This window comes from Physella acuta, unplaced genomic scaffold (assembly GCF_028476545.2).
Source record: "Physella acuta isolate Inbredline_101_S28 unplaced genomic scaffold, ASM2847654v3 ptg000343l, whole genome shotgun sequence".
Lineage (NCBI taxonomy): Eukaryota > Metazoa > Mollusca > Gastropoda > Physidae > Physella > Physella acuta.
The window spans coordinates 53,194-76,598 of record NW_026731862.1 but is presented as its reverse complement, the minus strand read 5'-3'; the positions used below and the strand labels follow the sequence as shown (position 1 = coordinate 76,598).

At 37.7% G+C, this 23,405-nt stretch overlaps 1 protein-coding gene across 1 annotated transcript; it reads left to right on the top strand.

Annotated features, from left to right (window-relative positions):
* The first annotated feature begins 8,667 nt into the window (after window positions 1-8,667).
* On the top strand, window positions 8,668-23,080 carry LOC131941055 (uncharacterized). Its single transcript, XM_059300032.1, has 8 exons — window positions 8,668-8,724; window positions 10,428-10,556; window positions 11,727-11,978; window positions 14,949-15,040; window positions 17,503-17,694; window positions 20,301-20,449; window positions 21,712-21,954; window positions 22,614-23,080. The coding sequence occupies exons 2-8, from the start codon at window positions 10,460-10,462 to the stop codon at window positions 23,008-23,010; spliced, it is 1,422 nt and encodes a 473-aa protein (XP_059156015.1). The 5' UTR covers window positions 8,668-8,724; window positions 10,428-10,459; the 3' UTR covers window positions 23,011-23,080.
* Window positions 23,081-23,405: the final 325 nt, after the last annotated feature.

Genomic DNA, 23,405 nt, shown 5'->3' with positions numbered 1-23,405 from the left:
CTTATTTTCGCGAGTTAAAATCGAAGTGGTTGGTTTGTTGTGTTTTTTTTTTAAATCAATATTGAAGGAAAATCATTTGAGTTAGTAGCGTTTTTATTTTAGCTTTTTAAAAATTCATATTAATGCGTTTGGATTTATTTTTATTTTTGTTTGCTAATATTAATAACTAACTGTTTTATTTATTTTAATTTTTTTCGAGGGTATAGGCCTATATGTTTAATATTTTAAACTAATTTTTTTTTTTTATAATTTAAAAGATTAGCTTGTTTTAACTTTGTTAAAACGTCATATTATTCGCATATTGTAATTTTTAGTAAAGTATCTTCTTCTTCTTCTTCGTTCTTAATTATTAGTGTTGAAGGGGATCGAGATTTATCTGCCAGTGGGTTTGAACTCGAGACTTTGTTCGAATTATCAATCATGAGCTTTTTGCCGACTCGACCACGCCTCCAACACAATTAAGCATTACGTGTCAACTGGTTATGCGCCATTGAGGCCATTGACTCCGGTTTCAGCCTGCTTTTCTTTTTGGATTTGCTTCCATAGCCTTTGTCCAACCAAGAACAAACTACAAGGCAGCAGTTGTTTAATTTTGGAGTTGTCTCTCCTAGAAGAGTGGCTGTCCCCAGCTAACGAGCCTCATCTGCCCGAGGGTTCGAACTCGAGACTTTTCGGTTTAGCAACCATGAGCTTTACCGACTCGACCACGCCGAACCCTTAGTAAAGTATAATAAACGGTATTTGCCGATTTTAATTAATGGATTTTATTTCTATGTACTGAACTTATACTTTTCATTTTTAAGCCATTTATACTTAAAACACCATATATTGAAAACAATTCAGTAATCAAGCACTTTACATCTATAACTCAGTAAATCTAGACAAAGCAAAATTGTTCTACATTAAAAGACAATACAAAGTGAATGTACAGCGTCGGCCGAGGAAATAATCTGCCACGTGCGAAACTTGATCTTGAGATAAAACCTTGCCGTTCCGACAAGGCTCTGCTCTAGCAGAATTTTACTGTTGCGCGCGTGCTTTGAACATTCATGATTCATTAACCTTAACTGGCCCTATGTATATCCTAGTAAAAACGTCGCAATTTTAACAATGAAGTGCAAATGTTTTTAAAGAAAAGCTATTTTCGTTTTATTATAAAATTTTGTAAAATAAAAAAAAAAAACCTTATAAAAAAAATAGGTTCATACCCAGAGCTTTTAAATTTGCTAGTTGATTCAAATACCACGAAAAACAATTCAAAAACTTTAACCTCATATCATATTCAATCTTTAAACAAAATCTAATGCAAAACTTCAAAGTAATCGTACATTTCTCTTGCGCTAATCATAGCTAACACCTAACCAAAACAGCAACATTGTTCTTAGATTTTAATTAACACTAATGATAACCTGCATCACAACCAAATATCATTTACTTTGCCTTGCTAATGTGCTTCTGTCTGAGACATTCCTCATACAGTTTCAATGTCATGTTATTGCCGCTACACTCTCAATATTTCATCCTTATAGTTATTACCGCCCATCACATGCATTATTTTCTACTCAAGATGTTAATTAACAAAATCTCCATTCCCCATCATCCCTCATCAAAACAAATGTATTATGTAAATAGATTAAGATCAAAAGCAAAGAAAAGACAAACACAGTAAACAAACGCCGGGATAAATGCATCTAATGCACTTCTAGTGTATTTATTACTTCCGTTTAATCGCGCTGAATGTCAATCTTTCTCACTCTAATGCGATATTATTGCATTTGCGCCTTTCTGTTAATCCTTCTTTAAGTAAACAAACTAAACACACTTAGAATAACGAATCATCTGATACATAAAGGGATAATTTTTTATGAAAAGAAGAACAAGATTTATTTGACCTCATTAATATGTACACTTCCGGTTGTTTCCAGGAGCAGATCTGACGACTGATACGTTATACACGATAAATCAGAGTTTCATTAAGCCATCTCCATAGGGGGGGGGGGGGGGGGGCAATGTCACGTTCACCTTCACGTATCATAAAAAAAATATAATTTATATAAAAAACATATACATAAACCAGTGTCCGCCTGAGCCTTTAAACTTTAATGCGCTCCCCCCACCCTCCTCCAGGAAGAAATGTCTAAAAGAGACAAGTAAAAATAGCTTAATGCCTCTTGTATCAAGTAACAATCATAGAGGGTAGAATATGTTTTTTTAAATGTGTACTTACACATACACTAATATATATATATATATATATATATATATATATATATATATATATATATATATATATATATGTATGTATGTATCCAAAATAAATAAAAGGCAGTATTTAAAATATCCATGTTTTACCTACCATATAGCACTTTATCAGTTCATGTATTTTTTTTTTTTCAGTTCTTTAAATTTAAAAAATTTACTATAGAGTTTCATGACTTAAACCATTGCGCACCTAATGAACATGATGACGCGTGTATAATGTTGCGGAATAGTTGATTAAAAATTATCATTAGTAAACAGTACGTTCAGTTAATAAAATAAAGATAGCCTTTTATCAATCCATGCTAATTATACTATTCCAACAATAATGTCCTCTAACACGTCTACAGAATTTGCATTCACATTTTCCTAATTATATTATTCCAACAATAATTCTCTCTTGGAGATTTTGCATTCTAATTTTTTTATTACATTGAGTTGAATTTATTTTTAAATATCCTCCCTTGGCAAAATTACAAAACAGCTTAATTAATTAGTTTCTTCGACCCTATTATTACTAAAATGCATTTATAAAATAAAATTATATTTGACATTGATCCGTTTAAGCAATGTTTTAGCAATGTGCGTATATTTAATACGTTCTTGTGCGAAAGAGTAAAAGCAGTGGCAACTATAAAATAAATTTAAGTCGTTATATAAACAAACCCTACTCTATTACTTATAATAAGACACTGCAATACAAGTAACAAGCACGACACGTGATGTGTTTACTTTTATGGTTCCAAAATTTATAGCGATGACTGACGGACTGACACACTACCATCAGCGTTATATAATAGACAGGCCGGACATCTTTTCGCCCACCCAACAGAGAAGAAAACAAAACTGCTCACATTTAGCAATGAGGCAATTATCACAATAATTATCACAATTGATCCCACCTTTATTTTCCTCACATCGCGTCCACTCCTCACCCACCCACACCTCACACCAATTCCCTCCACCCACAAGTCATCTATGTAGTTCACGCTTTTATTTTAGAAAAAAAAAATATTTCAATTTATTTATATATTTTTTCACCCCATATAAATAAATACAACCACATTAAACGAATGTTGTTGTTTTTTTTTTCTATTAACATGAAGTCTTATGAAGCAAATGATCAACATGCTGAAGCGGCCATGTAAACATTTATTAATATTGTACGGCTTTAATGTTGAAGAAACGTGCAAGGGGAAATAATTGTTCAAGGGAAGCAACTGTCAACAATGTCAAATATAGCTCCAAGTTAAAAAGAAAACATCATGTATCGTCATGTAAATCCATACAGCCAGACGGCCGTCAAGCAATACGTGGAAATTTTGCTTATCCAACGTGGGCTGGAAGGGCAATTGAAAATAGTTTTGTATTAAATAAATTACCTCCATAACAGCGGAAAAATATTGTTTTTTTTCCTCATACATATCACATTAATTTCACTCAGTGAGTCATTAGGTCGGGTGACTTCTCGTGAGGTACATTCACATTTGTGAGGTACAACTGAATTTATTTATTTTTAAATCCACTGGCGTTGTTTGTTTTTGTTGTTTTGTTTTTTTTTTTCTAATTTTTTGTCTAATTTTTTTTCCACATAATCTTATACGAGTATCAGATTTTTGGCTAGGAAACCAGATCTTGGTCTCAAGATATACTAACTGCCTTAGCAGTTGTGTCCCCGTAGTTTTACTCGTTTTCCCTCACGCTACCTCTCGGGATAACTTATCCACTCTAGCCCAGCTTTCCCTTTCTAGCCCGGGGTATGGGGGACGGCATGGTCGGACGGGAGAGCGTGTGATGGCTTAATCCAGAAGTCCCGAGTTCGAAAACCCGAGAGAGAGAACTAAAAAATCAAACACCCGCTTCCTTGAAGTTTGTTCTTGAGTGGATAAATTCTATGTGAGCAAATCCAGATAGAAAAGCAGGCTGAAATCGGAGTTGCGTTGGTGGAGGGCCAATGTTACAACTTACAAAGAAGACAAAGAAGAAAGAAAAGCTTGTGTAAGAACCCCTATAATTTCCTCTTAGCAGATGTGCTATACTGTTAGACCATGAGTAGTATTCAACTATGCGTGCTAACTTCATTGTGATTATTTTAATGTTTTAAAAATATCCGCTCTAACCAAACCAACTACACTGCGTTCAATCAACGAACAGTGTTCATCACTATAATTAGAAGTACTCTCGTACTTTCTCAATAAATCGTTAGCTCCGACGCGAGAAAAACAAAACAGCCAACACCAAAAACAAAAATACTAGCAGAATGCCCGTTGAAACAACGGGGATATAAAACTGATGTATGTTTGATGAGGCTTTGTGTCTACAATTAGTGCCTCGTCTAGGATTGGCTTAGATGGATGAGGTCACGGAGGTGGTCACCTTCCCTCCAAGGTATTAGAATGGGCACCGAGAACACTCAACGCCCGTCTAGTCTGTGAAAAGCATTGGGTCAAGTGTTTAATGAGTAAAACAACAAAGGGTTTGGTATCGTAAAGTAGAAACAATCGTCAAAGGGAGGGAGAACAATAAGCTTGTGTTGGTATTTTAAATTATTTTGTATCTGCTCGTTCAAACTACAATAAGCGAAATTGTAATTTATATAAATAATAGCACTGATATGCGTGTATGTATTATATTCTACTTCCACACATTATATTCCTTAACATATTTCTAATACTTTTTTATTTTTATCTTCTTTTTCTTCTTCGTTCTTAATTTTTATTTTTATTAATGTTTAAACTTCATACTTTTCAACACAATCTTGTTTTCATATTTCTTTTCATCTGTTACCTCTACACATTATCCTACACAAACATTAGTGTATATCTTTAACACATCTCTATGCACATAATTCTACAATGAAATATGTACTTTATCTCTCAAGCGCTTATCCATATAGATATTGGTTCCCTAAAAATGTGTATCTCATATACTTGTTATGGTACAGTTCCCTTATCGAACTTGACGGTCCATTGGGCAAGTGAAGTAGAGTTCACCTGTTTATGTTACCTCTTCATATGAAGGTATAGGGCTTGTAAGTAGGTCACAACTTCTCGTTCTCGTACTATGCAGCTAGTAGATTTCGAGACCGTAGACTTACAAGTCCTATAGTGTGATCAGCACTATGCCCAGCCCCTTTATTTTTCCTAACATGAGTTTGTACTCATCAGAGCTGAGTGGATTCACGGATGTTCAACTGACTTAAACCCGAATTCGAACCCGAGATTTCCGAGTCAGCAGTCTAACACTCTACCACTAGGCCATTCCGTCCCAATGTTTTTATTTTATATTATCCATTTTTTTCCATCAGTGTCCAAGACACAAGGGACTTTTATTATAGATCCCTCTCCATTAATCCCGATATCTCATCATCTCTTCAACACCTGTCATTTCGGCTCCACGACAAAGGATCCCAGGACATATTATCTAAGACTAAGATATTTTGTCAGAGATCATTTGTCCATGATATCATTAGTCCTGAAATATTTTGTCTGAGATCATTTGTCCATGATATCAATTGTCCTAGGTCTTTTATCCTTGAGATCATTTTCCTTGAGATCATTTGTCCTGAGATCATTTGTCCGTTTGGTATTTTGTCTGGGATATTTTCTCTGATATCATTAATCCTGAGATTATTTGTCCTGATATATTTTTCCTTGAGATCTTTTGCCCTTGGGAACATTTGTCCTTGAGATTATTTGTCCTGAGATTATTTGTCCTGAGATCATCTGTCCTGTGATCATTTGTCCTGTCACCTTCCTTATATATTTTCCCATTTATAATTACATACCCTAACCTTTGACCTCTCTACCCGACAGGCTGCCCCCTAACGTCCATGTCGTCAGGTTCCTGGAAGTCTGTGAGGCCTGTGGACAACTGTTCGGCATGTCGACCTCCAGCTCGTGCGTGTACGACAAGACTTTCGACACCTGGGCCAACTGCCTTCGTGAGGTGGAGTCTAAGAAGTGATTCGCCACCCGATTGGCTGAGCTTCAGTTCAGCTTCCCCGTCACGTGGTCAACACCAAGTCAGACACACACACAAAAAATTCCCATCCTCAAGTTTTGACAAGCTTTAATTATTCATACAAATTAATGAATTTTCAAAACATTTTTAAAATTTTAATAATTCTATGAATATGTTGCAAAAAAATAATAATTCAGGAATCAATGCACTGGACAAAATGTTATCTATTTACACAAGTTTCGTGTCTAAAATTAGAATTTTAAGTAGGTGACTAAAGATTTATTTCAGCACCAGAAAAAAAAAGCACATCAGTTATGTTTTTGCTCTGTTTTGTTTCAACATGTTAAATCATGAATAAAAACATAGTAAAGAAATGAATGGCTTTAGCATGGTGTGTTGTATTAGTTTGTATTTACACACACATACACACACACACACACATATATATATATATATATATATATATATATATATATATATATATATATATATATATATATATATATATATATATATATATATATATATATATATATATATATATAACAGTTTTAACAATGTTGTTTCCCTCATAAATGATAAAACATTCAAAATACGTAGATCAAAGTAAAAAAAAAAACCTCGTCATCTTTTTGATGTAGACCAAATGAAAAATCTTAAAATTCGAAAGAGAATGCTGCATTAAAAATACATGAAGAATAATTATATTAAGCTCCAAAGGGAACTGAAGAGTAAGGTTATGGAGAACAAAAGTATTGACGGCGTGAAAGTAACATTAGAAAACTGAAAATAATCAACAGGAAACCGTACAGAAAACTAAGTAAACAAGATGAAAAAGGATTAATACGGGAGGGGGTTGGACTTTTGTTATGATGTGTGACGGGGAAGAAGGGGGGGGGGTCAAAACATGTCAAGACGTACTTTTACGTTTTAAAAAGTGGCGTTAGAAAGCTGATTTGTAGACGTTATTTCGCTTTTTTTTTAAAGATTTTATTTCTAAATGATAATAAAAAAAATTGATCAATATACTCAATAACGACAGAGTTCAGTTCACATTTTAGACGGAAAGCGGTGTTTTAAAAAAAACAAAAATGGTAATTTTGAGGGGGGGGGGGGCGATTTCATGAAGTTTGACGTCCTTTTTGTGACGATGGGGAAGGGAAGGTAAAAAAAATGTCCAAAAGGGTGACGTCATGGATAGATGACCCTACATAAATTTTTTGTTCATATACCCAGGTAGTAGTGATAACGGTTCTCGTATATATTCTATTCATTTGAGTATCGACCCATATGTCTCCATTACTGGTTAGGTAACTCAAGGCTTACCACTTCAGGTAATAAAATACCAGCAGCCTTAGTGTTAGTTCCAGGTAACTCAAGGCTTACCACTTCAGGTAATAAAATACCAGCAGCCTTAGTGTTAGTTCCAGGTAACTCAAGGCTTACCACTTCAGGTAATAAAATACCAGCAGCCTTAGTATTAGTTCCAGGTAACTCAAGGCTTACCACTTCAGGTAATAAAATACCAGCAGCCTTAGTACTAGTTCCAGGTAACTCAAGGCTTACCACTTCAGGTAATAAAATACCAGCAGCCTTAGTATTAGTTCCAGGTAACTCAAGGCTTACCACTGCAGGTAATGCAAATACCAGCAGCCTTAGAATTAGTTCCAGGTAACTCAAGGCTTGCCACTTCAGGTAATGCAAATACCAGCAGCCTTAGTACTAGTTCCAGGTAACTCAAGGCTTGCCACTGCAGGTAATGCAAATACCAGCAGCCTTAGTACTAGTTCCAGGTAACTCAAGGCTTGCCACTGCAGGTAATGCAAATACCAGCAGCCTTAGTACTAGTTCCAGGTAACTCAAGGCTTGCCACTGCAGGTAATGCAAATACCAGCAGCCTTAGTACTAGTTCCAGGTAACTCAAGGCTTGCCACTGCAGGTAATGCAAATACCAGTAGCCTTAGTATTAGTTACAGTCTTGTCTTAAGGCCGACCTACACAACCACTCACTCACTCCACCGTTAAAAACAGCAAACTTAATACACAATGTTGATAAGTGGATACAATGACACACGAGTTTCTAAAACCCCGAGCGGGTCGAGTCAACACCGTCTCCCACATTCTCACCTCTATGACTTAAAAACTCCAATATTCTGCTTCATTTACTTGAGCCCCGAGTAATCCATTGGGGCAGAGGAAGAAGAATTTATATTTCTTGCATACGAAGGGAGTGTGTGCTCAGACGCCTTTATTTTCCCCAACGTAAGTCAGGTACCCATCAGAGCTTGGTGGACAGTGAAGTCCTACAGTCTCAACTCCAAACCGAGATCAGAACTCAAGACCCTTGGGAAAGCAGCAAAATGCTTTACCGTTCGACGACACTCAAATTGAGTCGTGTTTTTTAATTGTGTTGTTTTTAAGTAAACGGAAGTAAATCTACCAAGATGGCGGTGAATAAAAAAGTGTTTATTTTTACTTTATTCCTACCCTTTTCATGTTCAGGTAAAGACAGTAGAAGCTATTTAATATAGCATGAAACATCAAAAATATGAATAAAATTGTGTATATATTTTAGCCATTAACCAATCTCCATTTCCTTTATTGTGGTTATAAAGACGCCAGTATGCCACTTTGCTTCAAATGTCACCATTTCTAGATATATTATTCGACGGTTATCTCACTATATCGCGTAGGATATTATTATTATTCGATAATGTTTGTTTAGTTTCGTAAACATTTTGTTACTGTAAACTCATAGTTTATTTGACCGTTGAAAAATAAATAAATTCGATTGTATTAAATTAATGTTTTAACTTAATTTTAAGTTTAATTGATAGAAAATTATCAACAATGGAGGCGAGCGAGTTGACGAGATTCCTTCTATAATGTTGTTGACATGGAGTAAAAACTTGCTTTTTAGATTTAGACCGTAAAAAAAATAAAAAATTAAAACTTAAGCCTAAAATTAATTTAGAAATTTTATATTTTTAGAATAAATGCTATAAAAGTTGCAAATCCAGAGAACTTGAAAATAATTTGTTGAGTTTAAGGCTACATTTCTATTTATTTTTATCAAGCCTAAGTTATAACCGGATGTTTCACTTTCGTAAGACAAATATTGATTGGCTGTATAGTAACTTAGTGATCGATAACTATTTGTTTACAAAACTTTGCAGATCAAGTTTTTAAATAACAATGCAAATTTAAAACCCCATGACCTAGTTTTCTATTTTTAGCTTACAATGTGTACAATAAAATCAATGGCGGCCTATCCAATAGCAGGATGCCATTGTTTATGTCGCCATTACACGTGAAAACCAAATTGTTTTTGCTTTTTTTTAAATTTTATTTAGTTACCGAAAATATTAAAAACATCAAATACGTCCAATCTTTAGTAAAGTCCAAAAATAACCAGAAAGACAGGATTTTATAACCATATTTATTGTAACTACGCCGTGCAAGATTTTTAAATTAATTTATGCACCTCTCAAATACCTTTGAGACTTTTCTCGCTCGTGTCCATTAGTAGATCTAGATCTAGACCTAAATATTAATAATAAAGTCGAGTGTACTAATTTTATTTTTTAAGAAACATATATATAAAACTTACAGAAGATTTGCAACAACTAAATCTAGGCCTAGTAAAATAAAATGATTGGATCTACTAAAGTAGTAAGAAGGACTAGAACAATGGTTAGTAGCTGCAATAATTAGCACATACACTTAAAATAATTAGCAAAACGGTACTTAAAATGCAACTAAAACTAATGCAAATTCTCAAACATGTATTAAAAAATACTATGGCGCCAAATAAAATTATGGTTTACGGTATTTCCGGTGGTTTCCGGAACGGCATGACAGACTCCGCATTGGTTTTACTGTTTTTTACTACTGCACCATTCCGGAATAAAAACCGTGAGATTACCCTATTCGACATCCTGGTAATAGATTAGCCCATAACCGTAAAGAATGGGAGGGGGGGGTCGAATGGTAGAGCTTTAGACTGCGATGCCAAAAGGCTCAAGTTCGGTCCTGACCTCGATTCAGCTTGGATCGGTGTTAGCGTTAGGGTTCAGGTATAAGTTATTATAACAGCTACAGGCACTCGTCATGTTAAGGGTTTGGGTTACTGTAGTGACGCTAACAAGCTGGGGTACTTTGTTCCGGTGCTCTTAGAGCTAGTTCCACTTTTTTGTCTCATGAAGGCCTGGAGATCCATGGAAGCTTCCAGTTCGTCATGGACTGGGATGAAAGCAAGGACTCCCTGACACACACCATGTGGTCAGACCTGGAGGACACTGTCCTTAATGTCAGCGCAGCAGCGGCCAAGATATGTAAGTGGGTGTCTGCTGTTGGGGTCATAGGATATTTTTGTTACATCAATGTAGTCTTTGTTTATCGTAATAAAGGTTATATGCAATTTTTTTTTAAAAATGAATTTACTCCATATGTCAAGATATGTGTCTGTTTTACTGTTTTGGGCTCTATGATATTTTTTTGTTGAATGTAGTCTTTGTTTATCGTAATAAAGTTTAATATATTAAAAAAACGAATTTACTTCATATGTCAAGATATGTAAGTGTCTGTCATGCTTTGTTGAGTCATATGATATTTTTGTTACATCAATGTAGTGTTTGATTATCATATTAAAGTTTAATATCATTAACAAAAACGAATTTACTCCGTTTGCCTTGCTGTTCGGGTTATAGAATATTTTTGTTACGTCAATGCAGTCTTCGAAAATGCAATAGAAGTTTAATATCATAAAAAAAAACTAATGTACTCCATAAGCCAAGATATGTAAGTGCCTGTGTTGCTGTTTGGGTCATAGGATATTTTTGTTACATCAATTTAGTCTTTGTTTATCGTAATAACTTTTTAAAAAAATAATGTATTCATTATGTTAAGTAAATGTTCTGTACCGTTGTTAGAGTTTTAGGATTATTATTATTTTTGTTACACCAATGTCGTCTCTTTGTTTGCTGTAATAGACGATTAAACACATTAAAAACAAAAAAATAACTAATTTCCTCCAGATGCTAAGATATATAAGTGTCTGTTATTTGGGTTTTAGGAGAATTTTTTTTAATTTGTAACATGAATGTTGAGTTTTTTTATTGTAATAAAAATTTATAAAGAATATATTTTAATCTGAAAAAAAAAATGTGTTTGCTTTAAGTCAGTTAATTTTGTTACATCAATGTAGTTTTTTATAATGTCATTAATAAATTTAAAAAATTAAAGTTTTTCTGTTGTAAGATATTTTTATTACCTCAATGTAGTGGGGTTTTTCTTAGATTGTAACAAGAACTTTAAAGCTATTGAAAAACCAATAAAACAACTCATCACCATCAGCATTCCTGTAAATTTTTTTCTGTTGCATTTAATTCTAGTTGCTGAAGATATTGTTAACCATAAATATATATGTAAAAAGATGAACAAACTGTATACGAAATGTAACCATTTATTTTTTTCTTTTGTGAATTTTGCATCGATACCTTCAGCGAGACGCTATAAACGTGCAGTGGATGATGAACCGGAAGAAAAAGAAGCGGACGTCCAAGTAGACAGCTCCTCTGGTCTCGGCGATTACGTCAGACACGGCGCCGACTGCCTGAGCCGGCAGCAGCAGCTGGCAGACGCCAACATGGAGGGAACGGCACGGTGGGGCTCGGCGCTGCACGTGGTGGTGATGGTGGAGGAGATGGAGGAGGCGAGGATGACGTGTCACTACTGCGATTCAGATGAGGAGGCAGGTTGGTGTCACCATATGGTGTTGGTGTCACCACTGGGTTTTAGTGTCAACAACAGGTGTCGGTGTCACCACCACAAGGTGTTTGCGTCACCACATGGCGTCGTTGTCAACACAGTTGTTGGTGTCACTACAGTTGTTGGTGTCACCATAGTTGTTAGTATCCCCACAGTTGTTGGTGTCACTACAGTTGTTGGTGTCACCATAGTTGTTTGTGTCACCACAGTTGTTGGTGTCACTACAGTTTTTGGTGTCACCACAGTTGTTAATGTCACCATAGTTGTTTGTGTCACCACAGTTGTTGGTGTCACTACAGTTTTTGGTGTCACCACAGTTGTTAGTGTCACCATAGTTGTTTGTGTCACCATAGTTGTTTGTGTCACTACAGTTGTTAGTGTCACTACAGTTGTTGGTGTCACTACAGTTGTTGGTGTCACTACAGTTGTTGGTGTCACCACAGTTGTTGGAGTCACTACAGTTGTTGGTGTCACCACAGTTGTTGGAGTCACTACAGTTGTTGGTGTCACCACAGTTCTTGGTGTCACTACAGTTGTTAGTGTCACTACAGTTGTTGGAGTCACTACAGTTGTTGGTGTCACCACAGTTGTTGGTGTCACTACAGTTGTTGGTGTCACTACAGTTGTTGGTGTCACCACAGTTGTTGGTGTCACCACAGTTGTTGGTGTCACTACAGTTGTTGGTGTCACTACAGTTGTTGGTGTCACCACAGTTGTTGGTGTCACTACAGTTGTTGGTGTCACCACAGTTGTTGGTGTCACTACAGTTGTTGGTGTCACTACAGTTGTTGGTGTCACCACAGTTGTTAGTGTCACTACAGTTGTTGGTGTCACCACAGTTGTTGGGTCACTACAGTTGTTGGTGTCACTACAGTTGTTGATGTAAGCACCACAGAGTATCGGTGTTACCACCACGGGGTTTCGATATTACCCAAGGTGTAGCTGTCACCACAGTTGTTGGTGTCACTACAGCTGTTGGTGTAGTACAGTTGTTGGTGTCACCACCACAGAGTTTCGGTGTTACCACCACGGGGTTTCAATGTTACCAAAGGTGTATCTATCACCACAGTTGTTGGTGTCACCACAAGATTTTAGAAGAAGTGAAGATGGGGGCAGTGGAAGAGGGGCGTTATTAAATGATCGACTACTAACATGAATGGTTCGGGTTCGAGTCTGGGACTGACTAGAATCTGTAAACCGCGATAACGAAAGTAAATGCGGCTAGGCATGGTGCTAAGTGACCACGCTTTCTCTTTTTAGGCCGAGGTCACAAAAAACTGGTGAACTCTACTTCACCTACCACATCGATATCCAGGTTTAAGATCTTAAGGTTGCCTTAGCTACTAGTCTTTACAAAAAAATGGATTTCAGTATTTTAAAAAGTTGAACCTCCTCCATTATCAAACACTTGCTGTGCGCTCACAGTACGAGTAAAATGTGTCCTTACATTTACAATCTGTTCCTAGCAAAGTGGTTTGTACACTCGTGCCGATCTAAAGCAAACTAAAGGGAAAACGAAACCCTTTTGTTATCTTAATTGCATCTTAATGGGTATCGACGACTTAATACTAGAAGACAGCGGTGTGTTTTATGTCCACAATATTGCTGTCCATTTTTTAAATGAACAGTTTGTGTTCTCGTATTTACTTGGTTTATATAGCCATACATATAGTTGTTTGGGAGTGTCCACACAATTCAGTGTTCGCATCTTTGTTTGGCTTGCTCGCATCCCATTTGATATCCCTACTGATATTTTAGTTACATCTACGTATCTTACATAGTATAGTATTAATATAATGTATACACTATTTTATGTATGTTATTTGTACTATTAAATATTTATTTTCATGTTTGAAACTATTCTTTAATATTCTAATGATTGCATATGCACTTAGGGGGGGGGGGTCGTCGATAAATGACGTCACACGTTAGAAAAAAAATTCACATTTTAAAAAAAAAACTGTTTTAGTAAATTGTAATAGGAATTGATTAAAATACTCAATGTTGACAGAGTTCAGACAAGATTTGGAAAGATATCGATATTTTAAAGAAAAATCAACTGCAATTTAGAGGTCGTAGGCTGAGGTGTAACGTCATTTTATGGGGATCTGGCTTTTTGTGTGACGGAGGGGAGGGGGAGGTAAAAATCATCGAAAAAGCGTGACGTAATTTATGGATGACCCCCTTATATAGTTTCATACACACTTATTGATATTATACATACACAAAAAATGTACTTAGGTTAAATATGAGAGTATAACACTACTTCACTACTTTGCGTTTTTTCACCGCGATAAGCGAGGGATGAATGAACATCCATAGTCTTTGTCCATCCAAGTACAAACTACAAGGCAGCAGTTGTTTTGTTTTGTTTGTTTTTGGAGTTAAATCTTTTAGATAGGTTGCTGTCCCCAGCTATCGAGCCTCATCTGTCCCGGGGGTTCGAACTATCGTCTAAAGTATCGTCTAAATCTGTCATGTTTTCCGAATACGTAATGTGACTGTGTCCATCTAGAAGAGCAGAATCAAATTAGAAGACATCAACGTTTCCTGTCAGTCTCTTACATCAAAAAAACATCAAAATAGAAATAGTAGTGGTTGTGTGAAAAAAAATGGTAAAGTGTGGTAGTTGATAGAACACCTCCCATCACCTCCCCCGAACGAAATAAAATGTATATAATTTATATAGAAAATATATACTTTAAAGAGTGTCCGCCCCCCCCCCCCCGAAGAAAGTCTACCCTTCCCCCCCCCCCCCCCCCCCCCGAAAATTTCAAGTGCCCCCACCCCCCGGAGAAAAAAGTCTGGAAGAAACACTGTATAGGGCCTACAATTTGAATCGTTGACAAAAAATCAGCTCCGAATTTGTTCATCTACTAAGATACTGAAAAGAAACAAGCAACACAATGAACGTGTATTTAAATGTTCATGTCTATTCTCATCTCGCTGGTCTACAGGGAAGGAACAGACGGAGGAAGAGAAAGACGTTCAGAGGGCAGCTAAAATCTGGTACCAGCTCAAGCGGAAGGAGAAGAAGGGACATTATAAGGTAAGGAGGTGGGGCGGCGTGGTCGAATGGTAAAGCGTTTGTCTGCCAGTCCTGTGAAAGGTGGAAAACAAAGGCGCTAGACATAGCTCTGACCACATTATCCCTTCATGAAACATATTAACTCTACTTCATCTGCCCAACTGATCGCTAGGCCTAAAAGGAAATCGCTACAAAAGCTTGTAAAACTTCACACAGATTATGATAATTCAAGAGGTAAAATATCAACGAGATTTTTTTTTACTCTGGGTTTTTCTAATACAAAAATAATGAATATGAGTTGGAGCTATTGTATTGGCAGCATTTGGCCCGCCGTATTCACTCTGTTTGATTCGAGTCATCTCTCCATCAGAGCTAGGGTGGGGATTACAGACTAGAGCCTGTTGGTGACCTATAGACTAGAGCCTGTTGGTGACCTATAGACTAGAGCCTGTTGGTGACCTATAGACTAGAGCCTGTTGGTGACCTATAGACTAGAGCCTGTTGGTGACCTATAGACTAGAGCCTGTTGGTGACCTATAGACTAGAGCCTGTTGGTGACCTATAGACTAGAGCCTGTTGGTGACCTATAGACTAGAGCCTGTTGGTGACCTATAGACTAGCCCATTATGGTGACCGACGGACTAGATAGGGTAGATTATTTTTTAACCTAGTTTTCTATGTTATTTCACAATTTGCCTTAATATCAAGCAATATTCCTTGCAACCCTACTTTACTTCATATACTTTACAACCTCAAATTACATCCCATTATCATTACATAACCAAATTACTTCCTCTTTTTAGAAAACTAGAATTTCTTTACAAACCCAGAATACTCTCACCATTCCCCATACCACACCAGATTACTTCCCCATTTACCAACCCAGATTACTTCCCCCTTTACCAACCCAGATTACTTCCCCCTTTACCAACCCAGATTACTCCCCCTTTACCAACCCAGATTACTTCCCAACCAGATTACTTCCCTCTTTTCATTACCAACCTAGATTACTTCCCCCTTTACCATACCAACCCAGATTACTTCCCCCTTTACCAACCCAGATTACTCCCCCTTTACCAACCCAGATTACTTCCCCCTTTACCATACCAACCCAGATTACTTCCCCTTTACCAACCCAGATTACTTCCCCCTTTACCAACCCATATTATTTCCCCCTTTACCAACCCATATTACTTCCCCCTTTACCAACCCAGATTACTTCCCCCTTTACCATACCAACCCAGATTACATCCCCCTTTACCAACCAGATTACTTCCCCCTTTACCATACCAACCCAGATTACTTCCCCCTTTACCATACCAACCCAGATTACTTCCCCCTTTAACATGCCAACCCAGATTACTTCCCCCTTTAACATACCAACCCAGATTACTTCCCCCTTTACCAACCCAGATTACTCCCCCATTTACCAACCCAGATTACTTCCCCCTTTACCAACCCAGATTACTTCCCCCTTTACCAACCCTGATTACTTCCCCCATTACCAACCCGGATTACTTCCGACTTTACCAACCCTGATTACTTCCCCCTTTACTATACCAACCCAGATTACTTCCCCCTTTACCATACCAACCCAGATTACTTCCCCCTTTACCAACCCAGATTACTTCCCCCTTTACCAACCCAGATTACTTCCCCCTTTACCATACCAACCCAGATTACTTCCCCCTTTACTAACCCACATTACTTCACCCTTTACCAACCCAGATTATTCCTCCCTTTACTAACCCAGATTACTTCCCCCTTTACCAACCCAGATTACTTCCCCCCTTTACCAACCCAGATTACTTCCCCCTTTACCAACCCGGATTACTTCCCCCTTTACCAACCCAGATTACTTCCCCCTTTACCAACCCAGATTACTTCCCCATTTACCAACCCAGACTACTTCCCCCTTTACCAACCCAGATTACTTCCCCCTTTACCAACCCAAATTACTTCCCCCTTTACCAACCCAAATTACTTCCCTTTTACCATACCAACCCAAATTACTTCCCCCTTTATTAACCCAGATTACTTCCCCCTTTACCAACCCAGATTACTTGCCCTTTACCATACCAACCCAGATTACTTCCCCCTTTACCAACCCAGATTATTTCCCACTTTACCACACCAACCCAGATTACTTCCCCCTTTACCAACCCAGATTACTTCCCCTTTACCATACCAACCCAGATTACTTCCCCCTTTACCAACCCAGATTATTTCCCACTTTACCACACCAACCCAGATTACTTCCCCTTTTACCATACTAACCCAGATTACTTCCCCCTTTACCACACCAACCCAGATTACTTCCCCCTTTACCAACCCAGATTACTTCCCCCTTTACCATACCAGATTACTTCCCCCTTTACCATACCAGATTACTTCCCCCTTTACCAACCCAGATTACTTCCCCCTTTACCAACCCAGATTACTAACATTACCTTTACAAACCTCACCTATATTTAACACATCAGATCAAGGAGGTGGACCTGGACATGCATGACGACCCAAGCAGAAACCGTGTCTACGTCACAGAGACCCACACCCTCATCGTCAAGGACGCCACTGTCAAGGACGCCGGGACTTATTTCTGTCGAGACAACACGGATAAGGATCAATACTTCAACGAGAAGATGACAGAAGAGGACCTGGCCACGTTTTTTAAGGTGAGAATAAACAGGAAGTACTCTTGCGAACCGTAAGGTCAATGGAGCAGGTCAAGTAGAGTTCGCCTGTTTCGGTGACCTCGGCATATGAAACGATGGTTGCTCAAAACTATGCCCAGCCAGCGTTACCTTCACTGATGTAAGTTAGGTACCAATTAGTGCTGGGTGGACTCATTGAGCCAGGGATCCGAACTTGAATTTTTCGGGTTAGCAGCCGAAAGCGCTATCATATTTTTAAAGGTGCCCATTCGTTACGTATTGTTTGTGTTGTTGTTGTTCGTTTGTTTGTTTGTTTTTATTTATTTTAACTGCAAAAATCCTTGATTAGTTTTTTTTTTTTTTCAAATCTAGAAAATGTGTCGGGTTATGTCCGCCTTTTTTGACGTCAACTTAATTCGATTAAGTTGAATATGATAAATGTCACATCTGCTTTTTAATACTAACTACTTGTTTAAATATATCTTAACGTTAACCTTTATACTAAGATAAGTATCTATGTTGAGACTACGAAAATAAATAGCAATTAAAAGTTAAACTTCATCGGAACTCAAGCAGTGAAACAAAATAAGCAAGAAAACAAAATAATAAGATCCTATTTAAGTTAGTTAGGCATAGACCTAGTTGTTTTTTTAAAATGTATTCTGCCTGTCTCATCTGGTGTAATTTCCCCCCCCCCCCCCCCCCCAAATCGACCTACATCCCTTAGCCGGAGTCCAGTTTACGGTTCCTCTATCACCTGGATGTCCTAAAGCCGAAGCAAGAGGACGCCATCTTGGTGACCACGGTTGATTCGTCAATCGTCGAGCTGGACGACCTAAAGAACGGCAGCAGGAAAAAGCCGGACCTCCCCCGGGCCGCCCCACCCAGCAAGATTCCAGACACCAACACTTTAGTGATGACGGTCTGGGAGGTGAGTTTAGATTTTATCTAATCTTTTAAACAAAACTTTCGCGATAAGTTTTTACTATTGATTTTTCTGAATGATTTGTATTTTAGAATTCTACTTCAGATTTATATTGTTTCTTTTTCAGATTTCTATCTCAATGATGGGCATATATATGACTTACATTTTAGATGTATTTTTTTTTAGCAGGAGCATTTAGCATTATTTCTATTTTGGGTGCCAATTTCAATAATGGACTTAAGCATGTTTTCTTTTCGCTTTGGTGTCAATTTCTGAAAATTATATCCTCGAACCACTAAGATTTCCATGGTATTTTTTCTGTCCGAATTAATTTGTCCAATTCAGCTAGTGGTCTTTATGACTTCAATTTTTATTTCTAGTTTATATGTATATTTTACCTAATGAACGTTAAAACTTCTATTTTCGATGTCTAATTTAGATGTAGGCCTAAATTTCACTCGACGGCCGTTTTGACTTCTATTTTGATGTCTAATTTAGGTGTCTATTTCACCTGATCACCGTTATAACTTTTAATGTCTATTTCAATTTGTGACCGTTAAGACTTCTATTTTAGACTTCTTTTTTGGATGTCTAATTTAAATATATATTTCACCTGATGACCGTTATAATGTCTAATTCAGATAACTATTTCAGCTTGCGACCGTTAACCTTCTATTTTGGATGTCTAATTCAGATATCTATTTCACCTGATGAACGTTAAACTTCTATTTTGGATGTCTAATTCAGATGTCTGTTTCAACTGATGACCGTTATGACTTCTATTTTGGATGTCTAATTCAGGTGTCTATTTCAGCCCTGGACTACGTGTTCAGTGTGTGTATCTATTTCAGCCCTGGACTACGTGTTCAGTGTGTGTATCTATTTCAGCCCTGGACTGCGTGTTCAGTGTGTGTATCTATTTCAGCTCTGGACTACGTGTTCAGTGTGTGTATCTATTTCGGCTCTGGACTGCGTGTTCAGTGTGTGTATCTATTTCAGCTCTGGACTGCGTGTTCAGTGTGTGTATCTATTTCAGCTCTGGACTGCGTGTTCAGTGTGTGTATCTATTTCAGCTATGGACTGCGTGTTCAGTGTGTGTATCTATTTCAGCTATAGACTGCGTGTTCAGTGTGTGTATCTATTTCAGCTCTGGACTGCGTGTTCAGTGTGTGTATCTATTTCAGCTCTGGACTGCGTGTTCAGTGTGTGTATCTATTTCAGCTCTGGACTGCGTGTTCAGTGTGTGTATCTATTTCAGCTCTGGACTGCGTGTTCAGTGTGTGTATCTATTTCAGCTCTGGACTGCGTGTTCAGTGTGTGTATCTTTTTCAGCCGTGGACTGCGTGTTCAGTGTGTGTATCTATTTCAGCCGTGGACTGCGTGTTCAGTGTGTGTATCTATTTCAGCCGTGGACTGCGTGTTCAGTGTGTGTATCTATTTCAGCTCTGGACTGCGTGTTCAGTGTGTGTATCTATTTCAGCCGTGGACTGCGTGTTCAGTGTGTGTATCTATTTCAGCCGTGGACTGCGTGTTCAGTGTGTGTATCTATTTCAGCTCTGGACTGCGTGTTCAGTGTGTGTATCTATTTCAGCTCTGGACTGCGTGTTCAGTGTGTGTATCTATTTCAGCTCTGGACTGCGTGTTCAGTGTGTGTATCTATTTCAGCCGTGGACTGCGTGTTCAGTGTGTGTATCTATTTCAGCCATGGACTGCGTGTTCAGTGTGTGACAAGCCCGGTACGAGACGAAGGCTGGGCGAGTGTACTGTGTTCAAGTTAAACGTCAGCAGACAGGCCAGTCCATTGTTTCTGGACGTCGTCCTGTCATCCTTCAGACAGGGGATCCCTTGCTTGTTAGTAAAATGTTATCTTCCTTTTATCTACTGTTATCTACTGTTTTTACCTCCCTTTTTATTTTTTTTATTACAACTTTGGTACATATTTCATTACAATTTAGGGGTCGGCGTGGTCGAGTCGGTAAAGCTCATGATTGCTAAACCAAAAAGTCTCGAGTTCGAACCATCGGGCAGATGAAGCTCGTTAGCCTTGTAATTTGTTCTTAGTTGGACAAAGGCAATGGAAGCAAATCCAAAAAGAAAAGCAGGCTGAAATCGGAGTCAATGGCCTCAATAGCGCATAACCAGTTGACCCGTATACTTAATTGTAACTAAAATTAAGAACAAAGAAGAAGAAGATTATAATTTACCGTCGTCAGAAAAATCATGTCAGGAAAGAATGAAGATTAGCGGCGTTGTTAGTTAAAAGATGTGTTGAATCTATCTTAGAAATCCAATAGAGTTTTGTTGGGTTATTATATTGTTATTCTTCATTGATCATTATGTGCTGTCCTATCCTGAAATTTTCACGACCATAGTGGATTATATCGCCGTGGATTTTTTTTAATTTCCAACGATCTCTTACGGGTCATTGCTAACCCTTAAGTTTTAATGTTGAACCCCAATGATATTTGTTAAACTCACTTGTATCCAATGTCTCTATGTATATACCTTATGGATTATATTGTCTTTGTGTGTATTATATGTATATGTGTATTTATCTTGTGTGACGGTGTGGCCTAGCGGTAGAGTGCTAGACTACTAATCCGGAAGTCAGTAGAACGTCCCTGAGTACACTCAGCTCAGATGAGTACGTAGTTCACGTTAGGGGAAAGTAAAGGCCTTCATGTGCCGAGGTTACAGAATCAGATGAACTCTACTTCACCTGCTTCATAGACCTTTAGTTTCGAAAGGGAACTTTACTTCTTTACTACGCATTGACAACAGTGTTTCTTTCAGACTTTTTTCTCCGGGGGCACTTGAAATTTTCGGGGGGTAGACTTTTTTCGGGGGGGGGGGGGGAACACTGTTAAAAGTATATATTTTCTATATAAATTTCATTTCGTTCGGGAGGGGGGGGGGGCGGTAGACTTTCTTCGCCGCCCCCCCCCCCCCACCCCACGTCCCCTAAGAGATGCCTGGAAGAAACTCTGCTTGGCCGTATGGATTCCACAATCTACATGTCTACATATTAACCTTGTTGATCTGTATGTGCATGTATCGTGTGAATCGTGTCAACATATTTACCTATTTAATACATTTGTTACCTGTGCGAACAGGTCCTCGGTGTTTGAAGGCCACGAGACTCTACGAGATATCGTCTCGCGACCAGACGAGATCGAGGAGGAGGAGTGTGAGGTGTCGTGTGCCAACTACACCGTGGAGACGGGCGACCTCGTGTCCGGTCCCGTGGAGGGGAAGATCAAAGAGAAGAACTTCAAGGAGCGGGAAGGCATGGTGATCGTGCTCAAGTGCCCACACGCGCCGGTGGATGTGCCTGTGGCTTGGCTAAACGGTTCAAAGTATGTTTTGTTACTAGTTGGTTCGACCCGTTCATGATTGGGGTTATACGGACAGGGTGGTTGCATCGCGACAACTAATTTTTTAGTAATGAGATATGCAATGAGAAGAGAATTTAAAATTCCAAGTAGGTTGTTTTCTCATTAATATTAGGCTCGGTAAAAGTTGACATTATAAAAACAGTATATTTATTCTGGAAAGGGTTTGTAGCACAGTGCCGGAGGGTAAAGCTTACGAATATTAAGGAGTTTGGAATCATGGCTGGAATCCACCCAGGTCTTTTGAGTACCTGACTCACGTTTGGGAAAGTAGAGGGGCTGGGCATAGGGCTTTACATACCAAGTTCACTGATACAGATGAACACATGGATCATATATATATATATATATATATATATATATATATATATATATATATATATATATATATATATATGTATATATATATATATATTTATTTATTTATTTATTTATTTGTTTATTTAAATTTTTATGTATTTATTTACTTATTTATTTATTTATTTATATATAGAGAGGTCTTTATATATATATATATATATATATATATATATATATATATATATATATATATATATATATATATATATATATATATATATATATATATAATAGTATGACTTTTACAAAAAGAATGTTTCCAGAGTACTTGTGGGACCTTGGCTGAAAGACTCTACAAATGGCCGCGTCAGTATTGACGAGCACAACGTCCTAACAATCCACTCTATATCCCTCTACGACGCGGGTCACTACGCGTGCATCTACGGGCGCCGGGTCAGAGGTCGAATGAGGCTAGAGGTCACGCCGAAACCGAAACTGAGCAAAACGTTCCGGTACGCCTACTACCTGCTGATGACGTACCCGTTTGATTTCGTCGTGTTTCTGGTACTGCTGGTGGTGCGTCACAACCAGCGGAAGAAGGTGCTGAACTACGACCTGTTGCCGGATATGGAGTACAACAGCGGAAGTGAAAGCGGAAGTGAGGGGAGCGATGACGAAAAGAAAGATGATAAGTCCGATGCCAGCGACGATGATAAATAGTTGTGAATGTGTAATGCAACTGGGTTTACTATGTAGTTAAGAGTTCCTTTGAAATGTGCAGTGTTATTATAAATTTCAATATGCTACCTTCAACTTCCTTTCTTGAAATATTTTGAAACGTAAATGTATGCCACTTGTGTTTACAATATGCCATAGGCTATAGGTAAATATGATAAGAAAATTTAGTAATTTTTATATTTAAAAAAAAAATCACACGTAAATAAATATGTGTGTGTGTGCATGAGTGCTTGCGTGTGTATGTGTGTGTCTAATATTTATTATGTAACAAATTGCTTCTAACCCGCTCCCTTAAAAATTTGTTGTTTTTTTTTGTGTTGTTTTTCTCTATACTTACTTGTAATTTAATAATTAAGCGAACACGGTTTTTCTTATAA

Excerpts from the sequence above, each read along its gene's own strand:
- LOC131941055 (XM_059300032.1), top strand. The coding sequence starts at position 10,460 with ATGGACTGGGATGAAAGCAAGGACTCCCTGACACACACCATGTGGTCA. Across the intron at positions 10,557-11,726 it reads CGCAGCAGCGGCCAAGATAT|CGAGACGCTATAAACGTGCA; the intron begins GTAAGTGGGTGT and ends CGATACCTTCAG. Across the intron at positions 20,450-21,711 it reads AGACAGGGGATCCCTTGCTT|GTCCTCGGTGTTTGAAGGCC; the intron begins GTTAGTAAAATG and ends CTGTGCGAACAG.